Raw genomic sequence first — 17,630 nt, 5'->3', positions numbered from 1 at the left:
TGTAATAACCATTGACCGAGTATCGTCATTTCGAGAGAACTGGGTGTTGTTCAAAAGGGCATGTGGCCTAGTTGCCTCAATGGACCTTCGATGGAATCAACCGCAGCTAGCACCTGTGCAGAGATATCTCGTGCAACTTGTTCCTTGGATTGATTTGCATCAATTATGCGCATCTCCTCGTTGTTTTCCATTCCCTGCATCGACTTGAAAAGCTCGCCAACCCGCAGCTGGAGAGTGACATTCTCGTATCTTTCCAAGCCGTAGCCGCCTCTGCTTTCAGCTTTTTCTGGGGATATATTGAGAAAGAACCACAAATCCGGCCGGGGTAGCCCAATCTCAGATTGCCACGCCCACTCCAGTGACAGCTCCCTGTTATTTTTTGCAGCGGAATAGACGGCGCCAGAGTAAGAATAGCGGTCAATGACTATAGATATGCCATTGGAGATATCCTGGCGAATCTGAGACGCTAACTCCCACCTATTGGCGGAGAAAAGCAGATGAATAGCATGGTCATCCAATTGAGTCTCGCCTCGCAGGTAGCCGTCAATGATTTTGCCGATCGAAGTTGTTCTATCTACAACATCGTTAGACGGAGTTCAATGTTTAGAGGCGAAAGGGATGTGCACCTGGGAAACGAATGTATTTCGTCTCATGGCCCTTTTCACGGAGCTTGTCGACCAATATCGCGCATTGGGTTGACTTGCCCGCCCTGTCAAGCCCCTCAATGACAATAAGTGCACCTCGGGCCATCTTACGATCGGCATGAGCTACGGCAGCATCTGAACTCATTGTTGGAATCAAGTCCCTTTTTTTATAATATATACTTCCTAGCGAAAGAAACGGCGTAGCTATTCGGGACTCAACGCGAAACGGTCCATGTTGACTCTGACCGGGGTGAGGCAGTGGGGAGCTTTGCGACGGCTTTGTTTGCTCCGTTTGCTTGGGGCCGAAGCTCATTTGTGAACGGACTGCCCCTGTTCATTCCCGGTGTGATGGACTGAGAAGCGGCGCTGCTTCCACTCTATTTCCCTTGGGTCAAATTTTGAGCAATTAATGAACAGCTCCATCAATTTTCCTTGGTTGAAGCTAGCAGCCGTTTTTCTTTCCCCTTCATTATCTGGAGCAGCGATATAAAGTTGCTGACTCAGCCATCACCTGGCCATCCGCCGTGCTCAGACGCGCAAATCGATATTCACGAACTTTCGTGTGTCGCAAGAAGCCTGCAGAGCGGCCAAGATGAATTCTAACTCACCTAACAATTTGGCCGATGAAATGCACGGATTCACTCTCTTGAATTCCGCTCCCTCGATTCTCGCTCCGCGCCTCGGGCGTTTGTGTCTCAAAGGACGAAAACCAATCCAGACCCCTCACTATGTCCCAATTACCTCCCGAGGTGCCGTCCCGCATGTGTCCCATGACACGATGCGAGATCATATGTCCGTTCAGAGTCTATATGCTGGGCTGGAAGATTGTATGTCCCTCTCGTGAACCGTCACTGGCTCCCGTGCTAATCCTTCTGCTCTCTGGAGCAGCCCAGTCATTGAACGAGGCCCACGAGTAACTCCCCCCGTCTATCAGACCCCGGCACAGCAATCTGAATCTGCTTTACGGAACTTTTTATGCCATCAAGACGACATCCTTCTGATTTTAGGTCCACGAAGAATTCCACCTATCGCTTGCACGACACCAAATAGTTCAAATTCTATTACGATATTCACCTCTGTCGGATTTCGTCAGCTTGAAGACGGAGAATATGCCAAAGCTATCGAGAAGTTACAGCCGGATTTTGCGGTCGGTCTAGCAGATCTCGTCCTGACGCAGCCACCGGGTGTCAAGAGGCGGGAACGTATGGTGGACAGAACTCATGCATGGACTAGGGACACAATTGACCGGCTGTATGGCGCCGGAAACACGTCCGGGGTGTCAAACAAATCACTTTTCCTTGCTCCCCTACTCCCCCTGGAGAAGGAAATGCAGCTCTTATATGTGCAGGATCTAGAAGATGAGATGAAGGATTCGATTTCTGGCTTCGCTCTCTTTGATGGATCAACAGTCGAGGCTGTCCCCGATTCCATGTCGCACCTTGTCCGAATGTTTTTCGGAAACCCTCACACGCCTCATAGGGTCTTGAGGGAGATCTCTTTGGGGATTGACCTTACAACAATACCATTTATCGGAACTGCGTCCGACGCAGGTTTAGCATTCGATTTCACCTTTCCTCAGCCGCCCACAGAGAATAGCAAAAGGAATTTACCTTTGGCGTTCGATATGTGGTTATCGAGCCATGCAGTTGATACTGAGCCATTAAAACCCGGCTGTCAATGCTATACCTGCAAGAATCACCACCGTGCATATATCCAGCATTTGCTCAATGCAAAAGAAATGCTTGCATGGACGTTGCTGCAGATCCATAATCATCACGTCATGGATCAGTTTTTCGCTGCGGTCAGAGGAAGCATTTGGAACGGGACATTTGCCCAAGATGTGGAAACATTTGAACGGGCTTACGCCCCGGAATTCCCTGAGCAGACAGGTCAGGGTCCAAGGTATGACATCCCACCTTCCCGCTTTAAAGGGACAGTGTAATTGATACCATCTTAGAATAAGAGGCTATCAAGCCAAGTCAGAACATGGGGCTTCAAAAAGGAATCCAAGGGCCTATGGACGCCTCGACGACCATGCACAGAAACTCATGGAAGCAGAGTCATCCGTACCTACGCCAGATGTGGGAGCAGACGAGCTCCAGGCACACGGATTTGCTGAGAAATCAGAATAATCCACCCAGCGGCGGACGGGGTTTGGTGCCACTATACCACCACTCGCGTAGACGATGTCTAACTTCGTGTGGTGAACCGCGATATACATCGAATGTCTTCTACCTCCGAAATCGGATGCCCCTTTTTTTTTTAGAGAAAAATGCTTGAATGGGCTAGCTATAGCTGGAGGGTGAGGTAGGACAAATATAGAGCTACACGCCACAAGCGTGCATAGGGCAAGTTCACATACCAAATTTCACTTTGGGAAACTTGGACAAACATTTTTGTATGACTATCGCCCTGATCCGAGCTCTTCATATCCTTAGACTGCAGAGAATGAGCTATCTCGCATGTTGCGCAAGTAAAGACCCCGAGCTCAGCATGCCGAGTGTGCTTCTCTGAACTCGATAGATAGACCAATTAGTCCGTTTCCCGCTCATCAGAAGCTTGAAATTGACAAGTCTGACCAGTTAGTGAATGGGCATGCTACGGTAGCTCCTATTCTTTTCCGGAGTATAGAGTATTAAGACTTTGCTTGCTGAAGCAGAAACATGGGTAGCTCGCGGTTGATCAGCGTAACGGCGTACGGATTGCAATCCCTCCGAGACCATGCAGCAAGCAAACTTTTGAAGCCCACGGCAGAGATGACCCGCTCCTAGCCCTTTCAAAGCTTTTCCGGAACCAAGATGCCAGATGCGCCATTGCTGCAGCCCGATAGCTGGACTGGATGCACTCCGCTGATCAGCGCTGAAGCGGCGGCATGCGTCAGATGAAAATCTTCTTCCGAGAAACTCCAACGGGAGAGCATACCTAACCGCCTACCCCGTACAAGGCATTCCTCCGCAAGTAATCCCTCTAGGTTGCCCCCCAGGATATGCACAGTTTCCTCTCGACTCTGCTTTTCTTGCTTCCCCACAAATCACCACTATCGATGCCGCATAATTACAGATCCCGACTTTATCTTCCTCCATGCTCTGTGGATAAGAGAGAGATGGGCCCCTTTGAGTTTCACAAAGGGGTGTCGATCACCAGCCCATCACGCTACCTTGGCATGATGGTTACCCCGTCGTGAACCATGGTTTCTCTGCTAGCGACTGCAGATTCCAGAGATATTATATAGTTTTGGGATGCATGTACGGAGTACGGAGTAGTTTACAACCGGGAAGCATTCTTTCTCTTTTCCTCTAGATCCCATCTGGAAGAGCTAGGCAGCGACCGGTATAAAAGAGAAATGTCTTCCTTTGAAAAGGAGCCCCCCCCCTTTTTTTTTTTTTTTTTTTTTTTGTTGTTATCTTTTGCCTGGATTGCCTCCCATCCTGATCGTTCCTCTCGCTGCATTGTTCTATGTTTGTTTGATTGTTTAATGCAGAGTAGGGTATTCGAGAGAAACGGCGACATATAGGAAGAAGGGCGACCTCCGAGAAAACATGGACGATGGAAGAGTGGAGCTTGAAGGAATAGATGTGGGAGAGACAAACGAGCTTGCCATTGAGCAGTATAGGGCTGAAATTGAAAGGTAGGCAATCCCAGATCCTTTATTATTTTCCAAGCGCGGTTATTGTCAGTGTCTCTGATTTGAACTGGTGATAGAAAGCTTGTTCGTCGGCAAGATATGGTCATTATGCCTCAGATGGTCACCCTTTACCTCCTGGTTTGTCCACAATCCCCATGTGCACTCTGGCATCGCTGACCATCAGCTGCGAACAACTAGGCGTACCTTGACCGAAGCAACCTCGGAAATGCCAAACTCCAAGGCTTGGTTGAAGATGTCCTAAACGGGAATGATGATGACTACGGCTGGGCAGCGAGCATATTCTATTTCGGATAGTTAGTCTTTGGGCCCGAGGTTTCAAGATACTCTCATGTAATGCTAATCTTTGCCAGCGTCATGTTCGCAATCCCTTTTACTCTTTATGGCAAAAGGTTTCATCCCTCCAGGTTTATGTTTGTTTGCGTCCTGGGATGGGGTGTATCTGCGTCCGCCGCCGCCGGTGCCTTTAATTTTGCCGGCCTTGCAAGTTCTCGATTCTGCATAGGTTTATTTGAAGTGAGATACCCCAGATTTTGTCGAACAACTTATGTATTCAACTGCATCTAGGCAGGATTTGCGCCGAGTGCTGTTTTCTATTTTACGCTTTGGTACACGCGCAGCGAAGTAGCGTTTCGTACTTCCATTTTCGTGGGGATGGCTGCCCTGTCAGGGGCATTCGGCGGGCTGATCGCTTATGGGATTTCACTGATCAAAACTCACTTCGCACGCTGGCGAGTTCTGTTTCTCGTGGAAGGCCTGCCAACCATTATTTTCGCTTTTGTGATTCTATTGTTTCTGCCTGATCGACCAGAAACCGCCAATCTTTTCAGCAACGAAGAAGAACGTGCGGTATCCATTGAGCGAATGAATCGGGGTCAAGCCAGTGAGGGGCACAATGTGCTAGTCAAGAGGCACGTTGTGTCAGGTTTCACAGACTGGAAAGTGCATGCATGTGCCCTTGTCAAGATGGGACATGATGCAGGCCTTGCAACCATTTCGATCTTTTTGCCAAACATCCTCAAGTCACTTGGATATACAAATACCCAGGCCCAGTACATGACTATTGGTCCGTATCTCGTCGCGTGGGTTGTGATGCTTGGGGTGTGTTTCATCTCGGACAAGCGGAGAACCCGTGGACCGTTCCTCATCGGTGCCACCATGGTGTCGATAATAGGGACGGCTCTCATAGTTTCCTTTCCTGCCGAAGAAAATCCCCAAATCGCACTTGTTGGGGTCTTCTTCATGGTGGCTGGCATCTTTCCATGCATCCCGTTGGGAATACAATGGGCGACGGACAATGCTGGCGCCGAATCAAAGAAGATAACAGCAATTTGCATCCTTGTAGTCGCGGGCCACTGCTGGAGCATCCTTGCTAGCAAAAGTTTTCCAGATCGGGAGGGGCCCGATTACGTCCGTGGGTATAGCATTGTGCTGGCGTTCTTGGGACTTAGCTGTATTATGTCTATCGTCCTGTCCGTTCGCCATCGAATTGAAAACGCGCGACGAGACAAGAAATACGGAAAGCCGAACCCAATTATGCCGGTTGATACAGCGGAAAAGGCGGACAAAGCTCCAATGTTCCGCTACATCATCTAGCCTGCAGGGACACTGCACGATGCACAGCATGAGGACAGATGTATGTAATGACAAAAATAACAAATGTCTGGCTTCAAGTCGTTAGAAATTATTCCCCCTTTTCAGCGTATAAGTACTAGATGAATCCTTTCGGTGGAGGTGTCAGCTTGCATCTTGAATTGTCACGACGTCAACTGGTTTCTCGCCGCCAGTGCCAAAAATCCATTGACGTTCCGACATCGGAGACGTTCCCAGTGTCCAGCATACCACGTATTCCTGTGAACTATCTCGTACGATGCGCTACAATCGCCCAAACGGGAGTAGAGATCAAGTTTTAGTCCTGGAGACCCTTAAAATTGACTGAAGCAGAACTGCAGCTGCATTGATTTGAAATCATGTGCAAGCCAACCGTCAACTCTCACCCATATCCATTCTCTTTTAATCCAACCCCCATCATCAATCCCCACAGCAACAGCAACAGGGCTACGGATCTCATAGTCCAAATTCCCAATGTTCGTGGCCGGATTCCTTCTTTTCAGGCATCTCGCCTCCGGTCAATGATCAATGAGGCGCACGCCGATCCATCTAGAATTGTTGCTCAAGTGTGCAGCTACGACGGTTTGAGTTCTCGACTCGTGGAAGAAGCCGGATTTCCCGTCGTCTTCCTTGGCGGGTTCGCAATGGCATCATCCTATGGACTGCCTGATACTGGATATATCGCTTTTCAAGAAGCAGTTGGGAAAATACAGGAGGTCGTGAGACAGGTCAGTGTGCCTGTGCTTGTGGATGGTGATACTGGATATGGAAGCCCGATGAATGTTCGAAGGACCGTTGAAGGGTATGTAAGGCCGTCAGATCAACAGACGCCTTCTAAGTCTTCTCTCGATCTTCCCCAGAGGTTGAACTGAGCCAGTGAATTGATCCTTCGAGTACCGCAGGTTCGCATTAGCTGGAGCGGCAGGCGTAATGATAGAGGACCAAACGTGGCCAAAGCGTAAGCAAAACAGATATCATTTCGCTGCCTCATTCCACTCTTCATTGTTCAGCCGTTTTATTGATATCTACCTTAGGTTGTGGCCATACCAAGGGCAAGTCCGTCGTCACCCGCGACGAAGCATACGCCCGCATCCAAGCCGCAGTTGACGCACGCAACTCAGGACTGGACATCTTTATCCTAGCTCGAACCGATAGTTTCATACACGGCTACGATGAAGCGCTTGCCAGAGCGCGTAAATTCAAGGAGATCGGTGCAGATTGCATTTTCCTGAAAGCTCCCCCAGACCGCGCCAGCATGCAAAGATTCCTCCAGGAACTGGAGTTTCCTTGTTTCGCTAATATTATTGAAGGGGGAAAGACCGAGAATCTATCTGCTAAGGAGCTGGGAGAGTTGGGATACGCTGCTGTCACGTATCCATGGACTCTGGTTGCAGCGAAGCTGAGGAGCATCAGAGAAACGTTGGAAAACTTGAAGGCATCCTTTTTGGTTGGGAAACCAGAGCAAATATTGTCGTATGGCGAAGTTTGTGAGGGGCTTGGTTTCGATAAGTACCATGAGATGGAAGAAAAGTACCAATATGAGGGCTCTACCACTGGCAGCCGAGGATATCAGTGGGATAGGTAACTTAAAGAATAGTCGACTGTTGACTTTGAGGCTTTGAAGTTAGATGACGTCCGTAAGCAAATAGTGGTCGGTATATCTACCAGTCAATGGATGCATGGGTTCTCGCAAAACATGACTATGATAAATTCTTTTTATGAAATCTCAGCAAGAAATCCTCAGTATACCCCGATTCCCATGCCATACCACACCATACACCCCGTGTCCACAAGCGATTATTTCCAAGTTGTGAGCTCAAAAAAGCCGAAAGATTCTAGGATTGCAGGGAGACATTCTCACCAGCGAGCACTTTCCACAAAAGCTTTCCTTCTTCCATAACATCTTTGCCAGGGTCACCCCCGGCACCAAAACGCTGGCCAATAACACAAACCAGCCATGTGTCTTCCTTCACCCGGTTCAATAACTTTTCAGTAGGACTGCCCCGGGGAAAGATTCGTCTCCATTCATCCCATATACGGAATGCCTCTTCTCCCCATGCCCGGAAGCTAACTTCCTCGATAATGGTAGGTGTAATGATCTCCTTTCCGCGGAAAACACCCCAAGTTACCGCGTTAACTCCGCCGGAATTCGAAGATGGGAAACTATCCATATCATCGAAAACGGCATCGACAGGTCCGGTAGGAACCGGTATCGAAGAAGATGTAGATGATTCGAAATCACCAGCTGCATTTGTCGCAAACCACGCAAATTCATCATGGCCATAGCGTTGAAGTAGCGGTTTTAAATGTGAGCGATAGTCATCCTTAGAGCAGAAGAACTCCACGAATGCCTTCTGAAAAACAAAACCCTCACCAGGCGGACCCCAGCCAAAGATGGGATGATCGCTGCGAACTCCGCTGACTGCAGGCTGCGATGCAAGGGTCCACCAACCTCGCTTTTCTATCAGGCTAAGTAAGTATGGACGAATGGTGATTGTTTCCGGGCTTAAACCACCTGTTTCCTCTGCGGCGCCTCCTTCAGACCAGGGGACTGCGTGCAATCCACCGGAAACGTGCTGCCTAAATATGTTATTTATATCTTCGCGGGTAGTCGGGTATCCCCATAATCGACGGGCAACATTTGCTGTCACATGTAAGGACGGACCGTATCCATCGATCTCACCAAACGCAGGTGAGCGAGCATCACCCCAACGACCGTTGGGAAAGTCATCCCAAGTGGCTTCACGGCCAAGTGCTCCCATCCCTTCAGAGATTTGTAGGGCTGTATTGCGATGAGGAGGGTTAAGAGCAGGCATACCAGCGCCCTGAGCGGATGCTTCATGTGTGATAGAGCTTTGGGAGGATATATCAGCTCTATCAACAATTACGCGGTTATGCGGTTGAGAATTTAGAGATGACGCTCGGCGCCTTGATATTAAGGGGGGTTTGTCTGCCGCTGTACCAAGTCCGTTTTGCAAGTTTCCGGAGGCGAAGACTGAATCTGAATCTGTGTCACTTGAAGCCTCCGATGATGGTGGTATCAGGTTACATCGCTCAAGGATAAAAGACACAGACTTCTCCAGATTCAGCGTATAAAAATGCAGGCCTCGGGGCCCTGTGCCTGGAATCGTTTTAATTCCTTCAACCAACTCGCTCAGAATGTCAACGCCGACTTTCTTAACTGCTTCGTCGTCCTTTTTACATGCCTCAATTCGAGATAACATTTCTGGTGGGACGCGGACGTGGCTTAGTTTCGTGATTCTGGTTAGCCTCGGGTAGCTCTGAATGGGCATCACGCCAGGAATAATCGGAATGGTCTTGAATACTCCAGATTCATGATTCCGCAGCATTGACTCAAATCTTTTATATGCCTCCAGATCGTAGGTCAATTGTGTCATGATAAAATCGGCTCCCGCTTTAGTTTTCTCAACCAAATAAGGGAGGTCCCTGACGGGATCTTGAACACCAGGATGAGACTCATCGGAATGACCTTCTGGATAAGCCGCCACGCCTATGCAGAAGTAATCACTGTGCTTCTTGCGGATATACCGCACTAGATCTACCGCGTATGTAAACTCCTTGTTGCTATCGTCTTCTCCATCAAGGTTGTACTCGTCACTCCTGGGTGGATCACCCCGCAGCGCCAGAATATTCCGGATGCCTAGAGCTTTTGCTTCATCCAGTGCGCTATCGATTAGAGTCCTGTTCATATTGGTGCATGTCAGGTGCAGGCATGTGGTTAAACCCAATTGTCTCTGGCATATTTCCGCAAGTTCAAGGGACTTGGTAGCCGTGGTTCCTCCAGCACCCCATGTCACGGTCACAAAAAGCGGTCGAAGGGCCTGGGACATACGCTCTAATCGGGCTTGGAGGTTTGCTGAGCCCTGGAAAGGCGCTGCAGTTAGCTAGTTGGGCAAAAAGCGGCCGGGTTGCGGGGCTGAGGTTCACAAACGCACCATCTGCGTTTTCGGAGGGAAGAACTCCAGAGAAAAGTAGTCTGCATCTTCGGGAAGAGCAGCGATCTTATTCGAGATCTTTTCCATGATCGAATTGTTTATTCCTAGTGTCGAGTGTGTGATAGCAGTCAACAACAAGGTCGGTTAGTGCGGGGTGTTGGAGGGAAGATTCGCTGGAGAGCTTTGGGGAGAGAGGTCAGCGATTGATCTCATAGTTACACATAACTAACTAATGTGGCTGCAAAGTAGAAGTGAAAAATGAAGAAAATTGGGTAGACTGACAAAGATTGAGGATGCTTTCACATCAATCTAAACAAGGCCTTCTCACTAGTATACATATGCACTCCCTGTCACTGGATTAATAGCGTAGTTGGTGTTATTACTCCGTACAGAGCTCTCCATCTAGTTAGTTACAGAGTCCCGAGCGCAGAGCCAACGGACTCCCAGCCAGCCTGCGTGCAGTTGATTTGGTTGGTTAACTTACCAACAAACATTCACCAAGCTTAGGTAACTAGTTAACTAACTTAGTTAGTTTCTCCATAGTTACTCTGGGGTACGGAGTACATACATATCTAACTGTGTACCTACCGAGTTACAAGTACTCTGTGCGCCATACTTCCAGCTTCTACGGAGTCCTCCATAACTGACTTACTAGTTGGTTAGTGGGCAAGGATTTCATAGCCTATTTCCAATTACTCCCATAAGCTATCTAGTTTAGCACCTCTGAGGTGTGTGCTAGATTTCCAAGGATCCAATGAAAGTGCGCGTGTTTATAATGACTCCGGGCTCCATAATGTCTCCTGATGATTCAAACAAGGCTTAGGATACAACCAAACATTGCAAGAAAAAAGACTTGACTGGAAGCAATCTCTGAATGAAATGAAGCACAAAGCACATCTGCTTCTAAGCTACTCCCTGCTTAGCACCGCGCGCACACACACACACAAAAGTTGCATCTTTTGATTAATGTCTCCAATCTGCCCGCAGGCGTTCTCTCGGAACTCTGATGGGACATGGCTGCAACCGTCACAGTTAGAATATATCGAATCGAACTGACATGAGACGGACATCAAATTGCTGCTCCACTCCAGGCGCACCGAGATACAAATGGTCCAGCTCAATGCAGTTTCCTCCGTCGCGAATGTTTCCCTTGTCGTCCATGTATCTGCCGCTCTTTTCGCTGAGACCTCCAATCCGGTACTCAGGCACGCAGCCGGGCTACTTAATGTTAATGCCGTGGTAGAGTGGGTTGATATATCGGGGCACTAACTTTTGAATAGGCAGTCAACCTGCGCCGCCAGACGGGACCAGTTCCCCGCCCAAGCCAAATGCTCCTAGCTTGAGATTCCATCGAAACACAGCTATTATCCTTTACGTCTACTCTCTTCGTGTTTGGAATGAAATATTTGTCTCCGGTTCCGTACTTCCCGTCACTGCATGGCGACTCATTTCATCTCGCACGGGCAAAGATGGGAGTAAGCTGAAGCTTGATATGCCTTGCCAGTTAGAGCTTGTGTACTGAAGGATCTTCGACCGGGCAAGCCTCTTTTCTACCGCTACAAAAGAATGGGAATAGTAGCTTCATGCAAATGGCCTATCAGAAAAATTGCATATTCAGGGTCACCTTGTTGGTGGTGACTGAAGTTGAGACATGGAAACGGAATAAAAGTCGAGGATCACCAAGCCCCAGGGCTTGGTGGAAACCAGTTTGACTAGTTCACAGACCATGGACGCCCGGAAGGCTGTAGATTTCCAAGCTGGGGGTAAAGAATTAGCTTTCGTCCCCCAGAACCGGGCAGGCTGAGGCATAAGTTAGGGCTGCAGGCGCCTGCATTCGGCGCTTCGGTTGGCGGGGGCTCACCAGACTTCCAGCTAAAGACAAAAGTCCGTACCAAGTACTCCGTTCAGTTAGTTAGTAATTTCAGCCAAGCTGACTGAGGAGCGCATGTGTGGTTTCGCGAGCGCGGAATGGTCACGAACATTGTCTTACAGATGATCAAGACACAAAACCAAGTGGATTTATGGTCAAACTGATCGTCGTCAAGGCTCGTGTTGCAAGCTGATTGACATTGCCAATTGCTTTTCCAACTTTGCCGCAAACCCCACACAAGCCAATCCACATGAGTGGAGTGTTTCTGTAGAAGCAAATCCATCTGCTCTATTATTTTTGCGATCCTGGGAAGAGGTGGAACCCTGAATGGCTGCGCTCAACTTATATCTTTCACTATTATACTTTCTATCCTCTTGGGTCTCTCAGAAGAGTTAACTGATCCAATTTTGTTATCTGTGAAGTTATCTCCATTGCGCTTGTGTGACACGAAGGAGGCGGTGTGCAGATGCTGACAGGATTTGTGTGATTTCCACCATATCTGCATTTTGACCAGACCATACGGAGTAATGAAACCTTCTTCGCTCTTTCATAGCCTTTTCTCCACCCGCGTCTCCCTTCATCAGACCTCAAAAACAGCATGTCGGCACTACTCCTCTCCCCGCACTTCCTCACCGAACTCTCAGATGCGTGGTCGGTTTGAAAAACTCAATCAGCGACTACCTCGGTTTCTTCAACAATACACTGCACCTCTCGTCAACGCACCAGTCGCCCATATAACATCCTTTCTCATACTTCATGAAATAACTGCTGTCGTACCCCTTTTTGGGCTTGTTGGAGTATTCCACTATGGCGGTTGGATGCCCTCCTTGGGCGACGAGGAGGGAAATAGCGCGTTCGACGAGGGCGTGAAGAAATTCGGAAAATGGCTGCGGAGAAAAGGATGGGTCGAGAGTGGTGTGACGGAGGGAAATGCCAATAATGTCAGTGAACGGGGAAATAGTGTCGCAGACTCTGCCGCAAATGCCAATGCTTCTCAGGGAATGCGCTTAATCCTTGAGTTTGCAACTGCCTACGCAATTACGAAGGCTATGCTACCGGCCCGAATCATAGCGAGCATATGGGCAACTCCATGGTTCGCGAGACATATACTTGGCCCTGTCGGACGGGGGGCGCGAAGCTTGCTTGGGAATTTGAAAAAGAAACCATGACGATCCGCCTAACGTTGCTCTTGTACCATACGGGTTGCATTTGTCGATAATAAATGGCACCCACGGAATATAACTGGTTTTGGAATTCAAACTTGCAATGTCATTTTATAAAAGGCGGCATTATCGGCCCGATACCAGCCTTTGGTTTTGTTCTAATGTCCCCAATCCCAACATCGGGGCTATCTAAAATGGACTTTCGACAATCTATGCCTCATAGATCCACTCGTGCTGGCTGTGCTTGTACTTGATGAGTTCTCCCTCGCTGAACCACAAAGCAATTTCCTTCTTGGCGTTCTCGACGCTGTCAGATCCGTGGCAGACGTTACGGCCAACATCCTAAACATATTTGGGTCAGTGGATGGTGTTACCCAATGAAGCTAACCTGGTTTTGACTCACAATGGCATAATCACCCCGGATGGTGCCTGGAGCAGAGGCAAGAGGGTTGGTGGCACCGAGGATGGCTGAGGGAGACAATTAGCATACATGGAATTTTGAAGATGAGTTTGGGGAATACATACTTCGGCCGGTCTTGACGGCATCACGACCTTCCCAGACCATAGCGCAGATGGGGCCGCTCAACATGTCTAAAACCAGATTAACATGGTGGAAGGTGAGAGAGTCGGGAAAGTTCTAACAGGTGACGAGGCCCTTGAAGAAAGGCTTGTCGGAGAGATCAGCATAATGCTTCTCCAAGTGCTCCTTGGATGGAGACACAAGCTTCATAGCGACGAGTTTGTATCTATTCATATACTAAGCTCTGGTGCCCCTCCATCCTCACAGGACCTCTACGCACCCGCGGTTTTCGAATCGGCTGATGATTGGGCCGACGAGTCCGCGCTGAAAGTAAAAATATCAGCATTCTGGCTTTTAGGGGAATGATTCGCTGTGTCATATGGTTGTGGCGTGCGAGGAGGGGCAGTTTGTTCAGAGCAGGACCCCGCGTACCTGGACACCATCTGGCTTGATGGCGATGAAACTGTAAAATTCCGGTTAGGCAAGGACAGGACGATGAACACCCAGGGAAGACTCACGTCTGTTCAAGAGACATTGTGAATGTAATATTATAGAACCTCTATATCAATTGGTTCAGAGCAGAGAGTCAGAGAGCAGTTGTGTGTGTGGGATGGATGAGGGGCAGAGGATTTTGAAAATCGGTTGATGCTGGCCAACGGCGCTAAAATCCTGCAGCGGAGTTAGGGCGGCTGTTAGTTAAGACTGCCAAGCAAACTTTCCATGAAGCACCTTGGAACATCGACGGAGTACGGAGTAAACACTGTGTTATATAGGACAACTTGCTCGAAAGCCTCCACGGATCAAAGGTACGAATCTGGCCTTCGTACTTTTGAGAGCATCAATTACTGCTGCTAATGATTTAATTATTTCACATGTATTCTCCTTGTCTTTTTCAAATTAATTGAATTCTCGGTTCTCATCGACGCCTCATGGCGCCTTCCCGGGCTCCAGTATGGTCATTGACCCTGGTGGCCATCGTCATACTCTCATGCCTTGTCGTCCCCGGCCGTAAGTTCAAGCATCAAAACCGTCGAAATCACACTGTCTGACTTTAACTGCTCTACTTATAGTCATGGTTAAGCACGAGAATTTCAAGACTTGCTCGCAATCAGGCTTCTGCAAACGCAACCGTGCGCTCGCCGATTCAATTTCCGATAAGGGACCGTCATGGTCGTCGCCATATAAACTAGATCCTAGCTCAATTAGCTTTAAAAATGGTCGACTGTTTGGAACAGTTATCAAATCAACATCGAAACATGGAGACGTTCGGCTTCCTTTGACCGTTTCATTTCTCAAAACTGGCGTTGCACGGGTCACTATAGACGAAGAAAGGCGTTTAAAGGGGGATATTGAACTGAGACATGGAAGCACTGTGAGAAAAGAGCGATACAATGAGGCTGCAAAGTGGGCAATTGCTGGGGATCTTGGCACCGGGCTGGCCGAGATGGACAAAGACTCCAACAACGAAGTCACGGAAGTCAAATACGGGCCCCGAGGTGAATTTAAGGCTGTGATTAGACATTCACCTTTCGGAATATCCTTCGAACGCGATGGTGAGACACAGATCAAGTTCAATGACAAAGGATTTCTCAACATTGAGCATTGGAGGGCCAAGACCGAAACAAATGGCGACTCCCAGGAGAATGATCCAGAAGCGGATGACTCCACTTGGTGGGAAGAATCATTTGGAGGAAATACCGATTCCAAACCAAGAGGACCTGAGAGCGTTGGGTTGGATATCACGTTTCCTGGATACGCCCATGTTTTTGGCATCCCAGAGCATGCCGATTCTATGTCTTTGAAGGAGACAAGGTGAGTCGCCTGGCTTTCTTTGTGCGTAGAAATACCTAATCTCTTAAAGGGGTGGAGAGGGTCAGCACACCGAACCGTATCGCCTGTATAATTCGGATGTCTTTGAATACGAGCTGAACAGCCCAATGACCCTCTATGGCTCGATTCCCTTCATGCATGCCCACCGTCCTGGATCTACCGTCGGTGTCCTCTGGCTAAACGCTGCAGAAACATGGGTCGACATTGTGAAGTCAAAGGAGACGCCGAACCCGCTTGCCCTTGGAGCTAAGGAAAGCACCAACACTCAAACTCACTGGTTCTCCGAGAACGGACAACTTGATGTGTTCATATTCCTCGGCCCAACCCCATACGACGTCACTAAATCATACGGGGAGCTCACTGGATTCACGCAGCTTCCACAGCATTTTTCTATTGCCTACCATCAGTGCCGCTGGAATTATGTGACAGATGAAGACGTTAAAGACGTTGATCGGAAATTCGACATGTATCAAATCCCGTATGATGTGATATGGCTCGATATCGAGTATACGGACCAAAAGAAATATTTCACCTGGGATCCACATACCTTTCCAGATCCTATCGGTATGCAGAAGCAGCTTGATGCTTCGGATCGCAAACTGGTTTACATCATTGATCCCCATATCAAAAATGAAGCCAATTACCCGATCGTTGATGAGCTGAAGAATAAAAAGTTGGCCGTTAACAACAAGGACGGGAATATCTATGATGGCTGGTGTTGGCCGGGGTCTTCTCACTGGGTCGATTGTTTTAACCCTGCTGCGATTGAATGGTGGAAAGGCTTGTTCAAATATGATGCGTTCAAGGGCACCCAGCATAACTCTTTCCTGTGGAATGATATGAATGAACCCTCTGTCTTCAATGGCCCCGAGACTACGATGCCGAAAGACAACATTCACTATGGTGGATGGGAACATCGAGATGTCCATAATATTAACGGCATGACTTTTGTTAATGCGACCTACAATGCGTTGCTTGAACGGAAAAAGGGTGAAATTAGACGTCCTTTTGTACTGACTCGCTCATTTTATGCTGGGTCTCAGCGTCAGGGTGCAATGTGGACCGGTGATAATCAAGCCAGCTGGGAACACCTCGCCGCTTCCCTACCTATGGTCTTGAACAATGGAATTGCTGGATTCCCGTTCGCAGGTGCCGATGTTGGCGGATTTTTCGGCAACCCAAGCAAGGAGCTTCTCACGCGATGGTACCAAACCGGTATCTTCTATCCTTTCTTCCGAGCACATGCTCACATCGACACCCGGAGGCGCGAGCCGTATTTGAGCGGTGAACCATACACCAGTATCATCACTCAGGCGCTGCGTCTCCGGTACCAACTACTCCCAGCATGGTATACCGCTTTCCACCAGGCGTCTGTTGATGGCGCTCCTATTGTTCGACCGCAGTATTATCTTCACCCACAAGATGAACAAGGTTTTGCAATCGACGACCAGTTATACCTTGGTTCAACCGGTCTGCTCGCAAAGCCTGTCGTCACTGAAGGGGCAACCAGCGTTGACATCTACATTTCTGACGACGAGAAATATTACGACTATTTTGATTATACCGTTTATCACGGGGCCGGAAGGACACATAGAGTACAAGCCCCTCTAGAAAAGATTCCCCTCTTAATGCAAGGTGGCCACATTATCCCAAGAAAAGATAGGCCACGTCGAAGCAGCGGACTGATGAAGTTCGATCCGTACACGCTTGTAGTTGTCTTGGACAAGAGTGGGCATGCAGAAGGCGAACTTTACGTGGATGACGGTGAGACATTTGATTATCAAAGCGGTGCTTTGATCCACCGTCGTTTTATTTTCGATAATTCCACGTTATCGTCGGAAAACCTCGGAGCTAGTGGTCCGAAGACGGCAAAGTATTTGAAGAGCATGGCAAAGGTTCATGTCGAGAAGATCATTGTTGTTGGTGCTCCTGAGGAATGGAAGGGCAAACAAGCAGTGCAGGTTGTGGAAAAGGGTACCCAGAGTGAAGCTCAAGCTGCTTTGGAGTGGCACGGTTCACGCGATGGCAAGGCGTCCTACGCGATCGTCAAGAACCCGATTGTCTCGATCACGAAGTCATGGAAGATAAGCTTTGGTTAAATTTGTGCCTCTCCTATATGTTGCTACGCTGGATGTATGTACGTATACCACTTGTTTGGAGAATAGAGACTGTCAAAACACCCTTACCTCAAATTTCTCAATTGCCGTTAGACGTGCGTTTCACATTGGCGTGCGGGAGCTTCACGTTCATTGGCGCAGCTCTCAAGCTCACTTCCGGTTTATCTAGCCGCCTCTGCCAAGCCCGCACAGGCCAGCCGGGCTGCTTGGCCAAATCGTCACTCGCGCAAGGACAACACGCTGGCGGTACGGAGTACACAACTTTGGCCCCCTTAC

At 48.7% G+C, this 17,630-nt stretch overlaps 9 protein-coding genes across 9 annotated transcripts; 6 read left to right on the top strand and 3 right to left on the bottom strand.

The window, feature by feature from the left end:
• Window positions 1-41: 41 nt before the first annotated feature.
• Window positions 42-789, bottom strand: CDC8 (Thymidylate kinase; the record flags this gene model as incomplete). The annotated part of the gene is made up of 2 exons (XM_003069789.2): window positions 42-574; window positions 627-789. 2 exons carry the CDS (start codon window positions 787-789, stop codon window positions 51-53), a joined length of 687 nt encoding a protein of 228 aa, XP_003069835.1. The 3' UTR covers window positions 42-50.
• A 438-nt stretch (window positions 790-1,227) lies between these two features.
• On the top strand, window positions 1,228-3,192 carry D8B26_006213 (uncharacterized protein). The gene is made up of 3 exons (XM_066125114.1): window positions 1,228-1,471; window positions 1,538-2,546; window positions 2,602-3,192. The coding sequence occupies exons 1-3, from the start codon at window positions 1,237-1,239 to the stop codon at window positions 2,774-2,776; spliced, it is 1,419 nt and encodes a 472-aa protein (XP_065981195.1). The 5' UTR covers window positions 1,228-1,236; the 3' UTR covers window positions 2,777-3,192.
• A 991-nt stretch (window positions 3,193-4,183) lies between these two features.
• On the top strand, window positions 4,184-4,584 carry D8B26_006212 (uncharacterized protein; the record flags this gene model as incomplete). Its single annotated transcript, XM_003069791.2, has 3 exons — window positions 4,184-4,272; window positions 4,347-4,407; window positions 4,468-4,584. The coding sequence occupies 3 exons, from the start codon at window positions 4,184-4,186 to the stop codon at window positions 4,582-4,584; spliced, it is 267 nt and encodes an 88-aa protein (XP_003069837.2).
• A 357-nt stretch (window positions 4,585-4,941) lies between these two features.
• On the top strand, window positions 4,942-5,979 carry D8B26_006211 (uncharacterized protein; the record flags this gene model as incomplete). Its single annotated transcript, XM_066125113.1, has 1 exon — window positions 4,942-5,979. One exon carries the CDS (start codon window positions 4,942-4,944, stop codon window positions 5,881-5,883), a length of 942 nt encoding a protein of 313 aa, XP_065981194.1. The 3' UTR covers window positions 5,884-5,979.
• Window positions 5,980-6,118: 139 nt separating this feature from the next.
• On the top strand, window positions 6,119-7,598 carry D8B26_006210 (uncharacterized protein). The gene is made up of 3 exons (XM_003069792.2): window positions 6,119-6,700; window positions 6,801-6,856; window positions 6,933-7,598. The coding sequence occupies exons 1-3, from the start codon at window positions 6,258-6,260 to the stop codon at window positions 7,481-7,483; spliced, it is 1,050 nt and encodes a 349-aa protein (XP_003069838.2). The 5' UTR covers window positions 6,119-6,257; the 3' UTR covers window positions 7,484-7,598.
• Window position 7,599: 1 nt separating this feature from the next.
• Window positions 7,600-10,204, bottom strand: D8B26_006209 (uncharacterized protein). Its single transcript, XM_003069793.2, has 3 exons — window positions 10,137-10,204; window positions 9,855-10,035; window positions 7,600-9,782 (listed from the first exon to the last, which is right to left on the bottom strand). The coding sequence occupies exons 2-3, from the start codon at window positions 9,939-9,941 to the stop codon at window positions 7,734-7,736; spliced, it is 2,136 nt and encodes a 711-aa protein (XP_003069839.2). The 5' UTR covers window positions 9,942-10,035; window positions 10,137-10,204; the 3' UTR covers window positions 7,600-7,733.
• Window positions 10,205-12,542: 2,338 nt separating this feature from the next.
• D8B26_006208 (uncharacterized protein) lies at window positions 12,543-12,893 on the top strand (the record flags this gene model as incomplete). Its single annotated transcript, XM_066125112.1, has 1 exon — window positions 12,543-12,893. One exon carries the CDS (start codon window positions 12,543-12,545, stop codon window positions 12,891-12,893), a length of 351 nt encoding a protein of 116 aa, XP_065981193.1.
• Window positions 12,894-13,097: 204 nt separating this feature from the next.
• Window positions 13,098-13,942, bottom strand: NDK1 (nucleoside diphosphate kinase; the record flags this gene model as incomplete). The annotated part of the gene is made up of 7 exons (XM_003069794.2): window positions 13,098-13,229; window positions 13,291-13,355; window positions 13,413-13,478; window positions 13,530-13,633; window positions 13,688-13,731; window positions 13,840-13,870; window positions 13,926-13,942. The coding sequence occupies 7 exons, from the start codon at window positions 13,940-13,942 to the stop codon at window positions 13,098-13,100; spliced, it is 459 nt and encodes a 152-aa protein (XP_003069840.1).
• Window positions 13,943-14,477: 535 nt separating this feature from the next.
• Window positions 14,478-17,419, top strand: D8B26_006206 (uncharacterized protein). Its single transcript, XM_003069795.2, has 2 exons — window positions 14,478-15,219; window positions 15,269-17,419. Exons 1-2 carry the CDS (start codon window positions 14,480-14,482, stop codon window positions 17,334-17,336), a joined length of 2,808 nt encoding a protein of 935 aa, XP_003069841.2. The 5' UTR covers window positions 14,478-14,479; the 3' UTR covers window positions 17,337-17,419.
• The last annotated feature ends 211 nt before the right edge of the window (window positions 17,420-17,630 follow it).

Source organism: Coccidioides posadasii, chromosome 3 (genome assembly GCF_018416015.2).
Source record: "Coccidioides posadasii str. Silveira chromosome 3, complete sequence".
In the NCBI taxonomy this organism is placed as follows: Eukaryota; Fungi; Ascomycota; class Eurotiomycetes; order Onygenales; family Onygenaceae; genus Coccidioides; species Coccidioides posadasii.
The sequence above is the reverse complement of the archived record's forward strand: the minus strand, read 5'-3'. Positions and strand labels throughout refer to the sequence as shown.

Bases quoted from the DNA above. Each gene is read 5' to 3' on its own strand.
- D8B26_006213 (XM_066125114.1), top strand. From the start codon at position 1,237: ATGAATTCTAACTCACCTAACAATTTGGCCGATGAAATGCACGGATTC. The intron at 1,472-1,537 runs GTATGTCCCTCT...GGAGCAGCCCAG, and splicing joins ATATGCTGGGCTGGAAGATT to TCATTGAACGAGGCCCACGA. The intron at 2,547-2,601 runs GTATGACATCCC...ATACCATCTTAG, and splicing joins CAGACAGGTCAGGGTCCAAG to AATAAGAGGCTATCAAGCCA.
- D8B26_006210 (XM_003069792.2), top strand. From the start codon at position 6,258: ATGTGCAAGCCAACCGTCAACTCTCACCCATATCCATTCTCTTTTAAT. The intron at 6,701-6,800 runs GTATGTAAGGCC...CGAGTACCGCAG, and splicing joins GTTCGAAGGACCGTTGAAGG to GTTCGCATTAGCTGGAGCGG. The intron at 6,857-6,932 runs GTAAGCAAAACA...TATCTACCTTAG, and splicing joins GGACCAAACGTGGCCAAAGC to GTTGTGGCCATACCAAGGGC.
- D8B26_006209 (XM_003069793.2), bottom strand. From the start codon at position 9,941: ATGGAAAAGATCTCGAATAAGATCGCTGCTCTTCCCGAAGATGCAGAC. The intron at 9,783-9,854 runs GTGCGTTTGTGA...GCGCCTTTCCAG, and splicing joins TCCCTCCGAAAACGCAGATG to GGCTCAGCAAACCTCCAAGC.
- D8B26_006206 (XM_003069795.2), top strand. From the start codon at position 14,480: ATGGTTAAGCACGAGAATTTCAAGACTTGCTCGCAATCAGGCTTCTGC. The intron at 15,220-15,268 runs GTGAGTCGCCTG...AATCTCTTAAAG, and splicing joins ATGTCTTTGAAGGAGACAAG to GGGTGGAGAGGGTCAGCACA.